The sequence below is a fragment of the Terrapene carolina genome, unplaced genomic scaffold (assembly GCF_002925995.2).
Source record: "Terrapene carolina triunguis isolate 2854851 unplaced genomic scaffold, T_m_triunguis-2.0 Scaffold67, whole genome shotgun sequence".
Taxonomy (NCBI): domain Eukaryota; kingdom Metazoa; phylum Chordata; order Testudines; family Emydidae; genus Terrapene; species Terrapene triunguis.
Window position 1 is genome coordinate 16,532,011 of NW_020664418.1, and position 15,018 is coordinate 16,547,028.

A 15,018-nucleotide genomic window follows, 5' to 3' on the forward strand; every position below is an offset into this window, starting at 1 on the left:
TTTGCCCATTTAAAAATAAAATTCAGTTTTATTTACAGTGGCATTTATCATATTAATTAACATCCTACTGATAAGTTGATGAAAAAATTAAGGAGGGGAGAGGGGCAGGGGTTCATTTGGTATTTTTTTACCACGACCATTATACAATCAAAAGTATAACCAAAATCTTACTTGAATACTTTCTGATAACGTTGAAAAGTATGTGATTTGTAGTTCAACTCTCATTTGTTTCAGTTAGTCCCTATAATATATTGCTAGGTTATGATTTCATATTTTCTGTCAGTCTATTGTAGGTGCTGAGGGACTTTCTCTTGCATTCCGTCATATTATCAGCTCTTTGCTGTGGTACTGTTCTCAGCATACCTGTGAAGGACTGCTACATGAAGTCATTGTTTGTGTTGGGTATTTTACTGTCAACCATCCAGATAATCAGGTAAGGAAATCAGAAAATGTGTTTGGGATTATCGTGCACATGTTTAGGCCCTGATCTTGAAATACTTAATTATGTGAGTAGTGCCATTGTGTGTAAATTTATGTACATACATAAGCATCTGTAAGATAGGAGCCTAAGTTTTGTATTAGGACGAAAGACTAAATGAGGAATGTAAAGGGGGACATCATTCTTTTTGGCATTTATTTATTTTTTATGGTTGGTACTCCTATGCTTGAGATACTCATAGCACTGACCAGCCATAGTTAGGCCTGCTCACTGCCAAAACAGGACTGTTGACAAGTATGTTTTTCATGTCCACAAGGGTGTTATATCTTAGGTTCATATATTTTCCTTTTATCCTTTCCTATTGGATAGACGTTTGTACCAGAGAGAAGGCCAAATTCTACCTTTAGATATATGCAAATGCAAATCTCCTGGAAGCCAATAAGAGCTGTGCATGCATATCTGAGAATAGAATTTATCCCTTGTTCTTCATTCTTCTATTCATTTTAACCTTTCTATTTGTACTAAATTATATTAATAGTGCACTGGTCTCTCTGATTCCTACGGGAATGACTCTTACATTCTGCTTTAGTTGCAAAACATAACCTGATATTACAACATTGGAAATCCCCTTCAACTTCCTGGACACTGTGGTCCACAGCTATAATGGACTCCCAGAACTCACACACTAGAAAGAACTGCTTACAGAATAATCAGGATGCAAAACTTTGAGGATATTTGGATTCGGGGTATACCAGTGCGTAAATCAGGGCAAAACATCGCCCTTGCTCTTTATTTTTGAATACTTGGACCTGACTGTGTATGTGTACATAGAAATTGTATTATGTCGCATTATTCTTTGATATTATTCGGTTATATGGTATATTTTACATTGTCATTTGCCTTATTACTCCTTTATGTCTGTTTCTGCTATGCCCCTTTTCCGTTAAACTATTTTATTCAGAATTAGAAGTTTAATCCCCTCCATAAATTGAAGAGCAGATGTAAGTGAATGTTTCAACTTGTCAGTATACGTTTAAAAAAAAAAAAAAACCTTTTGAACTATGATGGTAGGGCTGTCAACTTCAATTTGAACATTGTAATATCTTAGGGCTGACAATGCAGTAAAAAATGTAATTTCAGCGGTTTTGGCCACAGCTTCAGAGAAACTGCTGCAGCCCTGCTACCGTGTGAAGCCAAATCCTAATTCAGGATCCAAAAGTTGCCTGGCACTGCTCCCTCAGAAAACTGACTCCAAGAATGGTCCTGTGTTTTGCAGGGCTAATGTTAAGTAACTTTTGGAACTTGAATCGGGATTAGACTCCATTGAAGCAGAAATCGAGAAGTCCTGTGGAGACACTGCTCTTTCACACAGACTGCCTGCAGGTGGTATTTTTGTAATGCATTCATTTTGAGAGCGGAGTCGTATTGCTGAGCTTTCCAGATTACCACTGCAGTATTACTGGTCTTGGTATACAGAAGTGCCAGTGAACTCCATCTTCCTTTTCTCTCCACTTCAAGAATTCTTTTTTTGGCTCACAAGTATAAACAGATGTGATCCATTGGAAAAGGGACATGCACCATTAATGTGCCAGTAATAGCACAGAAGAGGAACTTCTTTCCAGAGATGTCAGTTGTAGTGCTCTGTAGTGCCCATCGCTGTTTAGATTTGTGCCCTAGGGCAAAGGTCCACCAGCTTGTGAGCAGGCACCATGCCATCCTAGCAGATGGCTATGGTGAGTAGGTAGCCAAGAGATAAAATATGTGCATAAATGTGTTTGTCTGAGGGCATGATTCCCAGCTGGTAATGTTGCAGTCTGTCTAAATCTTCAGCATCTGCACTTGTGGTTAAAGTCATGTGCCATCACTAATCTACCTCTGAACTGGATTAAATTTGAGGATTAATAAATAACTTTTTCACCTACATAAAACAATTTTAGGTCCTTGCTAAAATAAGCACAGTGCTGGTCAGGCGGTAGAGGCAGTGTACATAGTGGACTGCTTTGGTGTCACTTCTTCAAGCTATTTATTTCTGTTAGAGATATGCAAAATTAAGGGTCATTTTGTGAGCATTTCACTCATAAAAATGGCAATTTTCATTTAATGCTTTGCAAATTTTTTTGCAAAAATCAGTTTTCTCAAGCAAAAACATGTTTCCACCCTGTTCACAATTTGTTGAAGACTACCAAGATCCCACCCACCTTTTAAAACCACCATGTTTCACCCTTCAGCCTGTGGCATAATAATTATGAGATCTCCAACTAGATGGGATACAAGTTTTACTTTTATGTCATAGAATCTGGTAATTTATTGTTTAATTTTTTTAAAATCCACATGTATTTTAAATGGTCAAATTTTGCTCCTTAGAGAAACTAGATATTCATGCCTCCTGGTCTGTTTTAATCTAAAGAAAAGAAAAAACTAATCTCTGGGTCAATTTGATTCTCTTTCCTTCTGTAGGACCATTCATGTAGGCTCAAATAAGGAGCATTTCTTTACCTCAAGTTGGACCCTTCGGGTTTTAACACCTTTTCAGAAAGTTACATGCCTGTATTGTGAGGATAAGGGCAATAATTGAGTTTCTCTTTTACACTGTTGAAGCATAGACTGTCTCTGGCCAACTAGTAATAAATTCAGGTACCGAACAGGCACTGGGATTTGCGTGCAACTGTTATTTTCGTATGCTAGTAGTGCTGTGATTCCCAGTATTGAAGTGATGCCTTCCATGATACAGGAAGTGCTACTGGTTCATTTATTACCACTATAATGTTAGTTCCTGGACTTTCTGTTTTTACATTGAACATTTGTGCAATGCTAGTTTTAAAAAAATGAGTATATTCCTGAAGCAGAAGCCAAATAACAAATGCTCTAGAACAGTAAACATTAGCCTCCTTAAAGATGCTGAAGTGTTGTAAGTAAGACACAAGAAGTAATTCTTCTGCTCTACTCTGCATTGATTAGACCTCAATTGGAGTATTGTGCCCAGTTTCAGGAAAGATGCAGACAAATTGGAGAAAGTCCAAAGAGCAACAAAAATGATGAAAGGTCTAGAAAGCATTACCTTATGAGAGAAGATTGAAAAAATTGGGTATGTTTAGTCTGGAGAAGAGAAGACTAAGGGGCTTACATTGTAGCAAGGGTGGTTTAGGTTGGCCATTAGGAAAGACTTTCTAACTGTCAGGGTAGTAAAGCACTGGAATAAATTGCCTAGGAAGGTTGTGGAAACTGTCATTGGAGATTTAAAGGCAGGTTAGACAAACACCTGTCAGGGATGGTCTACATAATACTTAGTCCTATTTTGAGTGCAGGGGACTGGACTAGAGGACCTCTCAAGGTCTGTTCCAGTTCTGTGATTCTATGCTCCAAGAAGTCAAAGCATGTATCCCAGATTTCACCGAAGAAGACAAATATCCCTTAGATCCTGATAACTGTGTTTGTATATTCATCAAGCGCATTTTAAGGGACCATTGACTGAGATATTTCATATCAGCCTTCTGATTGCTCCTGCAGTCAAAAAAATATTTGTTGTGGTTTGTTTGTAGTTTAAACAAGTCTTTTCCTCTGTAGATTCTTAGTCCCCTATTATGTCCTGTAAATTTCAATTCCCTGCTTACTCACAAGAACAAGGCAGACAAGTAGCGTGGTATATTACAGTGTGTCTGTGTACATTCACATGTATGCCTACAAGCACAGACACAAAACCCTATATGATGAGTAGGACAAAGAAGCAGCAATCTTATTATTCAGAATTTGGCAGCCCCTATTTTAGAGGCTGGACAGATTTTTCAGCAGAGGAAATTTTAAAATAATGTTATTAGTAAGGTATGTTATATTTTAGGTCTGCCAACCTTGACATTGTCTTTTGAAAAGTAATACAGTGTAGTCCTGATTTAAATAACAAAATAACTTTTGGTCTGTGCAACCAAATGATCACTGCAAGCAGTGATCAGGATAAAGGGATTCTCTTTTGTTTGGACCATACTTGCTACGTTTATTTTAAAATTACTATGACTTTCTGACATTGCCTACATTTATTGTATTAGTAATAGTTTTTTCATATCCTGTTTTAATCTTCATAAAGCTTTTTTCAGGGCCTGGATTATGAAACTAACAATTTTTTAAAGCAAATAGTCCTTTAATATGTTAAATGCTTTAGCATCATTAGTCGAGAGTAAACTGCACTGTCTGTTTTGTATCAGCACGTGAACTTTTATTTACTGTAGGGTTAGACATCTTGCATTTTTACAAGACAAGAATTCTGTAATCATGCGCTAGTGTAAGATTGCTTTATTAGGCATCTGCTTTGCATAAAGTATGGTCAGTGAAACTGGTTCTCTTTATTTGTCACCATTTAGTCTATTAACTTAAGCAAACAGGTCCCATGATACTAAAGATGCACTCAAAATAATAATAAAAATAAAAATAATGTCCCTATCTTTGATTAAGCCAATCATCTACTTACTATAGGATTAGAGTTTCTAATTAAAATGTTGTTGTTAATTAAAAATCCCCTCGTATTTTATTACATTTTCATTCCCTTTTCTACTTTGTCTGATTTAATTATTATAATGAACGTAATTGGTATGTGCTGTCAACCATCTACTTCATTTGCATTTTATATTGGATAATTGAATGTAGCCTGGTAATTAAATTAACACAAATGACAGATGATTTGGCTTCCTTCACATTACTGTTTGGGGAATAAAAATCTTTGCATATTCATTGTAGTTAGGGAATATTCTTAATTTGGAAAATCTTTTCAAATTAAAGACCTTAGACCTATGATCTTGCATCAAAAGGCTCTAAAAGAAGTTGCACTGTTCATCTATCTAGTTGTGCCTGTATCATAAATCTACTTTTATTACTTTCAGGAATTAACACAAACAATGTATTTAAACTGCTTTTGTGTGAGTCTGATTCACTTTGGGTATTGGCAATACGATACAGAGCCTTATACCTCTAAATTATCAATCTGAAGCATGATGTTATTAGGTCACTGGGTATAAACTCCGCATTTATTGGCTCAAGAAAAGTCATTTAGATTTAAAATGTTTTTATTGTAAATTCATATATAATTTATAACATTAATGGATTACAATAAACCATCTGTTGAAAATAAGAATACATATATTAAAGGGTTAGTTTTCATTTAATATTGTCATCTACCTACTAGGACACAGCAAAGCATTTTTAATGCGGAAGATTTAATGCAAAACTGACAGAACCTTTTGTACAAGTATAACACCAACTGTAATTTGAAAATGAAAAAAGACCAGTCAACTTTTCAATAAAGGAGTTTCTCCTTTCTTAAAACTATTACACATCACACAGCAGTCAAATCACGGGTATAAATATAATGTTAAAAAAAACGAAGAGTAAACACTTTGTTTCAACTATTTAACATAAAGTTAAAACAAACAAAAAGGCCATAAAATTGTAAAATGGTCTAAATTACATTTACACTCACTTTAAAGCCATTTCACATTGTCAGAGTGGTGTAAAGTGGCCGTTAGTGTAAATGAAAATCAAGCCCAAATTTTTAAAGAAACCTCAACCTACCTTTAAAATTTGCATTTGATTTTTTTTTAATCCAGTCCTTTGTGAGATTATTTTGACATCTAGCTATGTGATTTATGGGCACAAATACTGGTTGCATGTGTGGGAAATATGTTAAGTCATGTTTATCAAAGTTGCTGATAAATTCTTTCATTTCTATGATCTTCCTAAATTAATATTTGCAAATTCGTAATACTTAAATAGTTTTGTAACTGAAAAAGCACAATAACAGCATTATTAAATATATTGTTTCTGTGGCATGAAATTATACTTACTAGTAGATACTTATTTACTATTTTACACTTGTAGGCATTAGCTGGGGCTTGAGGAAGAAGCAGCAAAGCATAACTGTAAAAGTTAATTATGCCAAGTTTTACTTCATACTGTTTTCCAAGACCATAGGTTGAGATTTTCATAGCAGTACAGGGGATTTATCTTTAGTGGAAAATGTGTGGCTAAATCCCCTGCACTGCCTTGAAAATTTCAGCCATAGTGTCTGACATCCTTTATTGTTCTGAAATGTTAAATTATGACAGGAGAGATATAGCTAGTATTTACTATCAGTTTTCCATACATACCAGTTCTTAGAACTGTAAGAGGATGTTTGTTTACTGGGGACCTTGTGCACCTGGCTGTTCGCCAGCATGCAAAAGAGGAAAAGACGTGGAATAAAGGGGCAAAAGGGCCTCTAACCCATGGAAGGGAGTGCAAAGCCAGTGTACCTCACTCTCTCCCTTACTCAAGCCTAGGGAAACCCACTGCATGAGTGAGGGGAAAGGAATGGAGCTAGGGAGCAATAACTCTAAGCAGCATGCTCCTTCTGAAACAGTATTTCCACCAGAGGAGCCAGCTGAAGTTACTGCTGCTAAGAGAAGCATCAGCTATCATAGAAAGTGTCTAAACAGACTTTGTCAACTTTAAAATCACAGTTATGTCTGAAAATAATGTCCTGTTGTTTTACAGGTAACACCTAAGATTACTTCACCTATAGAATTTAAAGGGGAAAAAAAGCTTTAATTTTTGCAGGTGGTTTATTTTGTGCATTTGATAGCACTTTCTGTGTATAATTTTCACTGTTTTCTTACTGTAGTCCGTCAGTTTCCACTGTTGTTTGCATCAGACTTTCAACAAAAGGGAAGAGCAAAACTTTTAACAATAGGATAATGGGATTATAAAACCACCTAAATTGACAGGGAGGCTTGGGGGACAGGTATAGGAAAGAGAGGCTGGAGACTCCACCAGTGGTTTCATTGGTGGAGTTGATTATTAATTTTTTGTTATAATCGCATTGCTGCTGGGGTAGTTGTGAGGCATTGGGAGTTCACCCAGACCAGTAAGGGATTGTGTCACTGCCTGCCCTGTAACCCTGAGTGCTTCTGTGGTGTGCAACTTTGGTTCAGAGCCTGACACCAGCAGCCTACTTACAGCACAGTGACCTCGCCCTGGCTTCCATCACCCTAGTTACTCCTTGCAGGGTGACACCAGCAGCCTACTTACAGCACAGTGACCTCACCCTGGATTCCATCACCCTGGTTACTCCTTGCAGGGTGACACCAACAGCCTTTCCAGTCCCGAATTTACCCAAAATCGTGTCCTCTGCAGTGCTCAGCCCCTCTCACTGTAGCACTCACAAAACTTTATCAAATTCGCTGCTCCTTTGAAGAACTGTACACAGCACCCGCCTGTTAGTTTGGCTGAGGATTTTACCCTTCAGTCTGAAATACTGTACTGAAATGGCTGTGTAATAAAACAAGATTAAGTTTATTTATAAAGAACGGATATTTAAGTGATACCAAGTAGAAGTAATTGAGATAGAAATGGTTACAAACAAAAGTAAAAATATGCTTCTAAGATTAAAACCTAATTAAACAAACTAGAGCCTTTTGTTCAAAGCAGTTTCTCACCACAGTTGTGCTTCCAGCATGACTGGCCAGTTCTTAGCAAGGATCCAAAACAGGGCTCAAAGCGCTTGGTTTTTTTGGCTCTTCAGGTGAAGGACGCCAAAATGGCTTTTTCTCTCTGCTTATATCCTCAATGATTATCTGTGTTTTCAAAGTCAGGTGGCCTTCCTGGGGGCTCAGCTTGCTATGTCTACCAGGGAGCTGATGCCATATTAATTTTTGCAGTCTCCTCTTCCCTCCTCCCCCCATCTGGATAGTTAAGTGGCAATCTCCACTCACTAGTTCGATGGTTTTGTTTATCTTTTATGTAAATGTACTTCATTGTCTCTTCTTGCTCAGTTTTCCACTGGAGACCATTCAAGCACATGGGACCACATTCCTTTGTCTAGGGAAGGGTGCTTAAGACCTACCTGCCAAACACATTTCAATAACCTATTTCCAGTACATATTTATTATTTTCATATATCACCTGTATATCCTTAATGCCACTGTGTTACCAGTTCGCATATGATACCTTACATGACAGCTTTTAGATACAGATTATGACAGCAGTGAGTTCGGATACATGTAGCCGCTCAGGCCAGCTTAGCCTACTAGGGAGCTCTTGCCCTCTAGCAGTGGGGCATTCTTAGGGTCCTAGTAGTGCTGTCAGTGAGTTGATTTTTAGACTGTTAGGAACGAATTGTATTTTTAAGAGTCTAACAAGGCGACCTGCATGGGATGAGTGCTCTTTTTTTGTAATTAGCACAAATCTTGATAAAAAAATAAATAAATAGTACCCCAAACGACTTTTAGCTCAATTTTTTTTAACTAAGTAGATTTCATATTTATAGTGTCCTTTTAACATAGGACTTTAAACACAAATTTGACTATTTGTAGCCAAATTGTTTACAATCATATGATACTAAAAAAAAATGATTTTTTTCAATTGGAACCATAAAAATCATTGAGGATGTTCTTGAATACTTTAACATGTTCATAAGTCATATGGTGTGTTGTAGTCTTGATAAACCAGAAAAAATCCACGTGTAATAAAACTCATTGTCTTAAAATGGAGCAAATTAAAACACAGCTTTAGTGAGTTTTACATAACCCAAGAGGAGTTTAAGTGGACAAAGGCCTTCAATAAGAATGATTTTCCACTCTAGATACAATTGGGGAAGCATGGGAACATCTTGTAGATAATTTGTCAAGACATTTTTAGACTGTTAGGAATGAATTGTATTTTTAAGAGTCTAACAAGGCGACCTACCGCATGGGATGGGTGCTCTTTTTTTGTAATTAACACAATTGTAATTGTTCATCGTGGATGAACAAAAACGTGCAAAAAATGTATTGAAAATTTTCAAACTTCTATGCCTAAAATGCAATAAATAACAGTGACCACAGGTAATTCAAATAAGGCAAGATCTTTAATAGCTTTGTAGGTTAACTGCACTGATAAAACACCAAAGTGGGTCCTGTGCTTTGTGGGATATTGACATATCTGAGCAAAGATTTTATGATGATGAACCATAGTTACATTCAGTTAAGGATTTCTGGTTTCTGTCATTTTGAATCATCTGCAGAATAAACTTAGGCCCTGACATGGTGAAAAGTACTACTTTTTCCAGCCTTAAAAATGAAGCCCATAACAGAAGCTTAAAGTTGGACAGAATTCTAAGGTGAAAAAGAGGGCTGGGCACAGCCTTGAGTTAATCTACTAGCCTCTGGAGGACTGGGTTCTAATCTTAGGTCAGAAATAAAATGATCTTGGTGGCCTCAGCTTAATCCCTAGTGGATACTTGTCCACGTAAAAAAAAACACCACAGAGTTTGGCATGATTCTGCTTAATAGGCGGTTTCTTCTCAGCCGAGACCCAATCCTGGAATATTATGGGTTTGGCCAGTCAAGATAGAGCTACTTTGGCAGAGATGTATGAATAAGCTTGCATGACGTCTGCCTTTACTCTGTCTGACTCTAACCAAAGCTATCAGTCTCTCATTTTCATGAGAATTAAATTTCACACAGAAATTTAAAACAAAGTCTGAAGTCTGCAAATCTTTAATCAGTTGCTGAGAGCCATCATCTGTTTTGCCTAGTGTGTGAGGGAACGATCTCCTATGATAGCCTCATAGAATGCAAGCCATTCAACTCTCTCCATACCCACAGTGGCTCCCCTCAGTGCTGCTGTGCACTGTTTGGAAAGAAAGACAACAGCCTGTTCTGTGTTCGTACTCAGGCAATTAACTACTCCTCTCTGTCTTCCTTGAGGGGCCAAAGTATTTTGATACTTCTCTAGGGGTGCCAGCCTGCTACAGCCCAAATTAGTCTGCATACCCAATTCCACTAGGCTTAAATAAAATAATGTTTTATTGGAATTGTACAGAAATAGAGAGAGAATTATAAATAGGCTTGGAAAGATTAGCTTTTTATCGGTAAATGTTTATAAACGTCAATTTCAACATACACACACAAACTGAGGGGAAAGTATTTCCCTCCATAATAATCCAAATTTACAGATAGCCAAAGTAAGAAAAATGCTGCTTGAAAACTTATTAGAGTTAGATTTAAGGCTATTTACTGTGTATGTTTTGACATGTGATGTTGACAATTTGTGTTTTAATGGTTATAATGCTTTAACTTTTTGAGACTCATTGTCTGCAATCATTAAATAATTGTCTGACCCCCAGTATTTTTTTGCATCTGTGAAAATTTGAATTGGTAAATATAGGAAAAAAGGCTTAAAAATAAACATTCATATAAAACAGTCAAATCCTGCCAAGCCTAATTATAAAATATAAGTTAAAAATAATGTAGCCTAGGTGAGTACTATGAAAAGTCTTGCTAGTCTGTGACTAAACTTAGTTACTGGTAGATGATAATTTACCTTTCATGGCAGAAAAGTGTATTTTCCTATTTTCAGCTTAAAGCTTTCTTTCTGCCATCTCAGTAATATAGCACACAGAGCAGTGTTCCTGAACCTTTACTGGTTGGTGACCCCTTGTTTGAACTCAAACGTTTTCACAACCACATTACATTTACTATAAAAGTACAAGTCAAAAATGTCTCCTTTATAACAATGATAATGCTGTATAATTTATTTGTGAGAGTTTTGAGAGGTTGACAGAGAATACTTGACCTTGAAGGGTAAGGGTCTGCGGGGAGTGGGAGAGCAAGATTTTCTTTTCTTTAGATTGTGGTAAAATTTTCAGTGCTTTGCCACCCACCTGATTGTCTTCTATGACCCTCTGGGGGTTGTGGCCCACTGGTTGGGAAACAACCGCCTCTAGAGAATGTCTCCAAGTGTGATGGAAGAACACTCCTCCAATAATCAGATTTAATTCTTGAAGACCAAGAGTCTGATTCTCCTCTGATTTATGCTAACTTAAGTCAAGACTAACTCCATTCTAGTCAATTGAGTTACACCAGTGTAAATGAGAGAAGACTCAAACTGTGAATGTCAAATTTTGATTAGAATTTTAGTATTGCATCATCCTTTGGTCCAGATTTATCTTAAATATTTATTAGGTACCTGTAAGATCTCATTTCCAAGGGATTCTTTCAGGTACAGATTTCTCCTAATCATCATTCAACATAGTTGAGGCCTACATTGATATATTACCTGTATGTGTCCTAGTAGCAAGGGAACTGGTAGAGTTTTAGACCTTTCTTATCATTCACTTTGTATAGGTGTAAATGGTTACACAAGACTGTGGCGAATCAGGCCCATTGAGTAGATAGGAGCTATGCAGTCCTCCTACAGCAGGGGTGGGCAAATTTTTTGGCCCGAGGGCCACATCGGGGTTGCACAACTGTATGGAGGGCCGGGTAGGGAAGGCTGTGCCTCCCCAAACAGCCTGGCCCCCTCCCACTTCCCGCCCCCTGACTGCCCCCATCAGAACCTCCAACCCCCCCACTCCTTGTCCCCTGACCGCCCCATCCCGGGACCACTGCCCCCTATCCAACCCCCCTGCTCCCTGTCCCCTGACTGCCCTCCTGACTCCTATCCACATCCCTGCCCCCTGTCAGGCCCCCCGGGACTCCCACTCCCAACCCTCCCTGTTCCCCATCCCCTGACCATCCCCCCAGAACCTCCGCCCCATCCAACTGCCCCCTCCTCCCTGACTGCCCCTCAGGACCCCCCGCTCCCTTACCCAACCCCCCCCCACTCGCTGCCCCCTTACCAGCAGCAGGAGCTCGCAGCCGCGACACTCGGCCAGAGCCAGCTACGCTCCCCACGCTGCCCAGCGGGAGCGGCAGGCCAGAGAGCGGGCCGCTCAGCGGCATGGCTGCGGAGGACGGGGGACAGCGGGGGAGGGACCGGGGACTAGGCTCCTGGGCCGGGAGCTATGGGGCTGGTCAGGATGGTCCCGTGGGCCGGATGTAGCCCAGGGCCGTAGTTTGCCCACGTCTGTCCTACAGTCCTGAGAGACCTTCCCTTTAACACAGAAAATGGAACCTGAGGTCATGTAACCCATCCCAAATTCACCAATATGTCATTCATTCAGATACAGTACCCAAATTAAGTTGCAGAAAAGGGCATGCTTCAAAGATCCTCTAATGTTCCCCAAGCCAGTGTGCAAACACTTGACACTAAAGAGTAGGTAGTGGGATATAGAATGGACATAAATAGCCACATTATCAGGCACATAATTGGTATTTTAGTGAAAGCTGATGTAGTGTTGTTTTTCAACTGACCAAGCATCCACATTTGGATTTTTTTAAGTGAGATCCAGTTCCTTACCTGCAGCATACTACATCTGAACTGCTAGTAATGACTACCAGTACAGAATTTCCCATCCACACAAACCAATTCAACACAAATTTGAAAGAATCAATGTCCACATGCTATATGTGAGTCAAACTATTTAATCCAAACCCTGCAATCTGTAGTGTTCAAACACCACCAAAATATCAAGTTAATAGAGACAGAAGGAATTGCAAGTCATAGTTTTTTTTTAAAAAAGATCAGTAGTCATTCTAAAAAGTTAATGTGCCTTGCCATGAGCTAAATTTTTTTTTAAATCCTCAATCACTTTGAGATGTTAAATATATCTATAATTACACAGAATAACACCTTGAGCAAATAGGGAAGTTTAATATGTAAGTCCTGCTCAAACATAAAGGCTTTTCAGGAGCCCTTTTGCACCTAAGTTCCAATAGTCTTAGACAAAACTGGAGACCAGTGGCAAACATATAGGTTCAATATGTATAAAGACACAATTCTTGTTAATCAATTCTGAGGTAATCAGGTAGGTCAGAGAGTTGGAGGAAGGGTGGTAGATTTTATCTAAATTTGATGATGACCTCTTGAAAGATAATGTAGAACTAAAGATAAAAGAGGTAATATTTCAGTCATTTCAATGTTTTCTATAAAATATATGGATTTGAGACATTGCACATTGATCTTTATTATTTGATGCCACAGTATACATGTATTTCTGTAGATCCGTGTGATTTGTAGCATGTCCAAATTTGTGTCTGATAACTTTCTCATCTGATTAACAATTACAGTGTGTTGGCCTGTGGGTTAGTGCTTTATAAATTGAAGTTGATTGGGATAAGAAACTGAGGCCCCAGTTCAGGAAGATACTTTAAGCATATGAGTAGTTGAGACTTCTCATACGCTTAAAGTTAGGCATGTGCTTGTGTAACTTGCTGAATCAGGACATTAAACTGGCTGGTTACCCAGTTGTACACACCTCAATCAGGTGAAAATAACATGCAAAGGACCATACTCATCTATTGCTATTACGAGTTTACAAGTCTCTGAATGAACCAGCTCAAACCTTTAAACCTCTTTTCAGCTTTCACCACAGAGCTAATGTGAACAAATACTGGAGTAAAAGATTAGGTTGTGAATGAGACACAGGAAGTATGCATTTATTTAAAGAGCAATAAACTTTGAAATGACTAAGATAACTCAGCATGAATGTTGAATAATGATTATGAACCATAATTAGGATCTGCTCATACTGAACTTTCATCCAAGAAGCATAAGCAGAAGAAAAAATTCGAAGGGGAACCTGTTTCACCTGAGAAAGCACTAAATCAGCACATTCAAAAAGACTAGCAAATCTTTGTGTAATATTTTTTATGTTTAAGCAGAAATGTTGTATAACTGTTTTGGAGCTCACAAAAAAAGAAAAGAAAATATGAACACACTGTATGTCAGTAGATAAGTTCAGGCCAGAAAATAGTTCGCATTAACCTTCCCCGTAGATTCACTACTTTTCTCATGGCACCCACACAAGACCTTAGAGAGTAGTTCTACTTTAAAATAGACTACATTGGTCCAGGCACATGCTAACCTTACAGCAGGAGAGCCTCAAGGCATCTTTGAATTTTTTCCTTTGAGAATATTGCAAACTCCTACCTTTTTATGCTGTAATGGAGCTAATCTTTTCCAACGTCTGTTACTTCTATATGTTCTACTCATAACTGAATTTCATCTGCTTTAATTCATCTGTTATAAGAAAAAAATATTAAAGCAACTACTTACATAACTTTTAATAAATCTTTTAGGCTAACACATTTTTGCTTATGTATTAAAATTTTAAATTAGGAACATATTGAACCTATACGTTCAGCTAGATTTCTTGTTAGCATCAGGTTTGGTAAACATGTTTACATATTTAAATATGCTGCTTCGTTTATAACTATCCTTTGTAGTAAGTGATAGAAAGATTTGGGATTATTATAGTGTTTGGCCAAATTCTCCTGTCAGTTATATACCCATTCTAGACCAAAAACCCTAAAGCAGGGGTTGGCAACCTACGGCACGCATGCCATGAGCCGCTCAGGGCAGGGGCCTGGGAGCACCCCCACAAGCCGAGCACCCCAGCCTTCTGCCCTGCACCCCCCACACCCAGCCCTCTGCCCTGCACCTCCACCCACACCCAGCCCTCTGCCCTGACCTCGAGTCCCCCCCAACACCCAGCCTTCTGCCCTGTACCCCCCCACACACCCAGCCCTCTGCCCTTACCCCTGAACCCCCCACACATCCAGCCTTCTGCCCTGTACCCCCACACACCCCCAGCCCTCTGCCCTGACCCCTGAACCCCCCCACACCCTGAGCCTTCTGCCCTGCACCCCCACACTCCCCCCAGTCCTCTGTCCTGACCTCGAGTCGCCCCCAACACC

The 15,018-nt window shown here is 38.7% G+C and overlaps 1 protein-coding gene across 5 annotated transcripts in view; it reads left to right on the forward strand.

The window, feature by feature from the left end:
* Positions 1 to 15,018, forward strand: part of SCAPER (S-phase cyclin A associated protein in the ER) — a 356,482-nt gene that overhangs the window by 315,565 nt on the left and 25,899 nt on the right. For all 5 annotated transcript variants that reach the window (XM_024205417.2, XM_024205418.2, XM_024205421.2 and 2 more), the window contains exon 29: positions 284 to 433. In XM_024205417.2, coding sequence (XP_024061185.2) covers positions 284 to 433 — 150 coding nt within the window. The remainder of the gene's footprint in view (positions 1 to 283; positions 434 to 15,018) is intronic.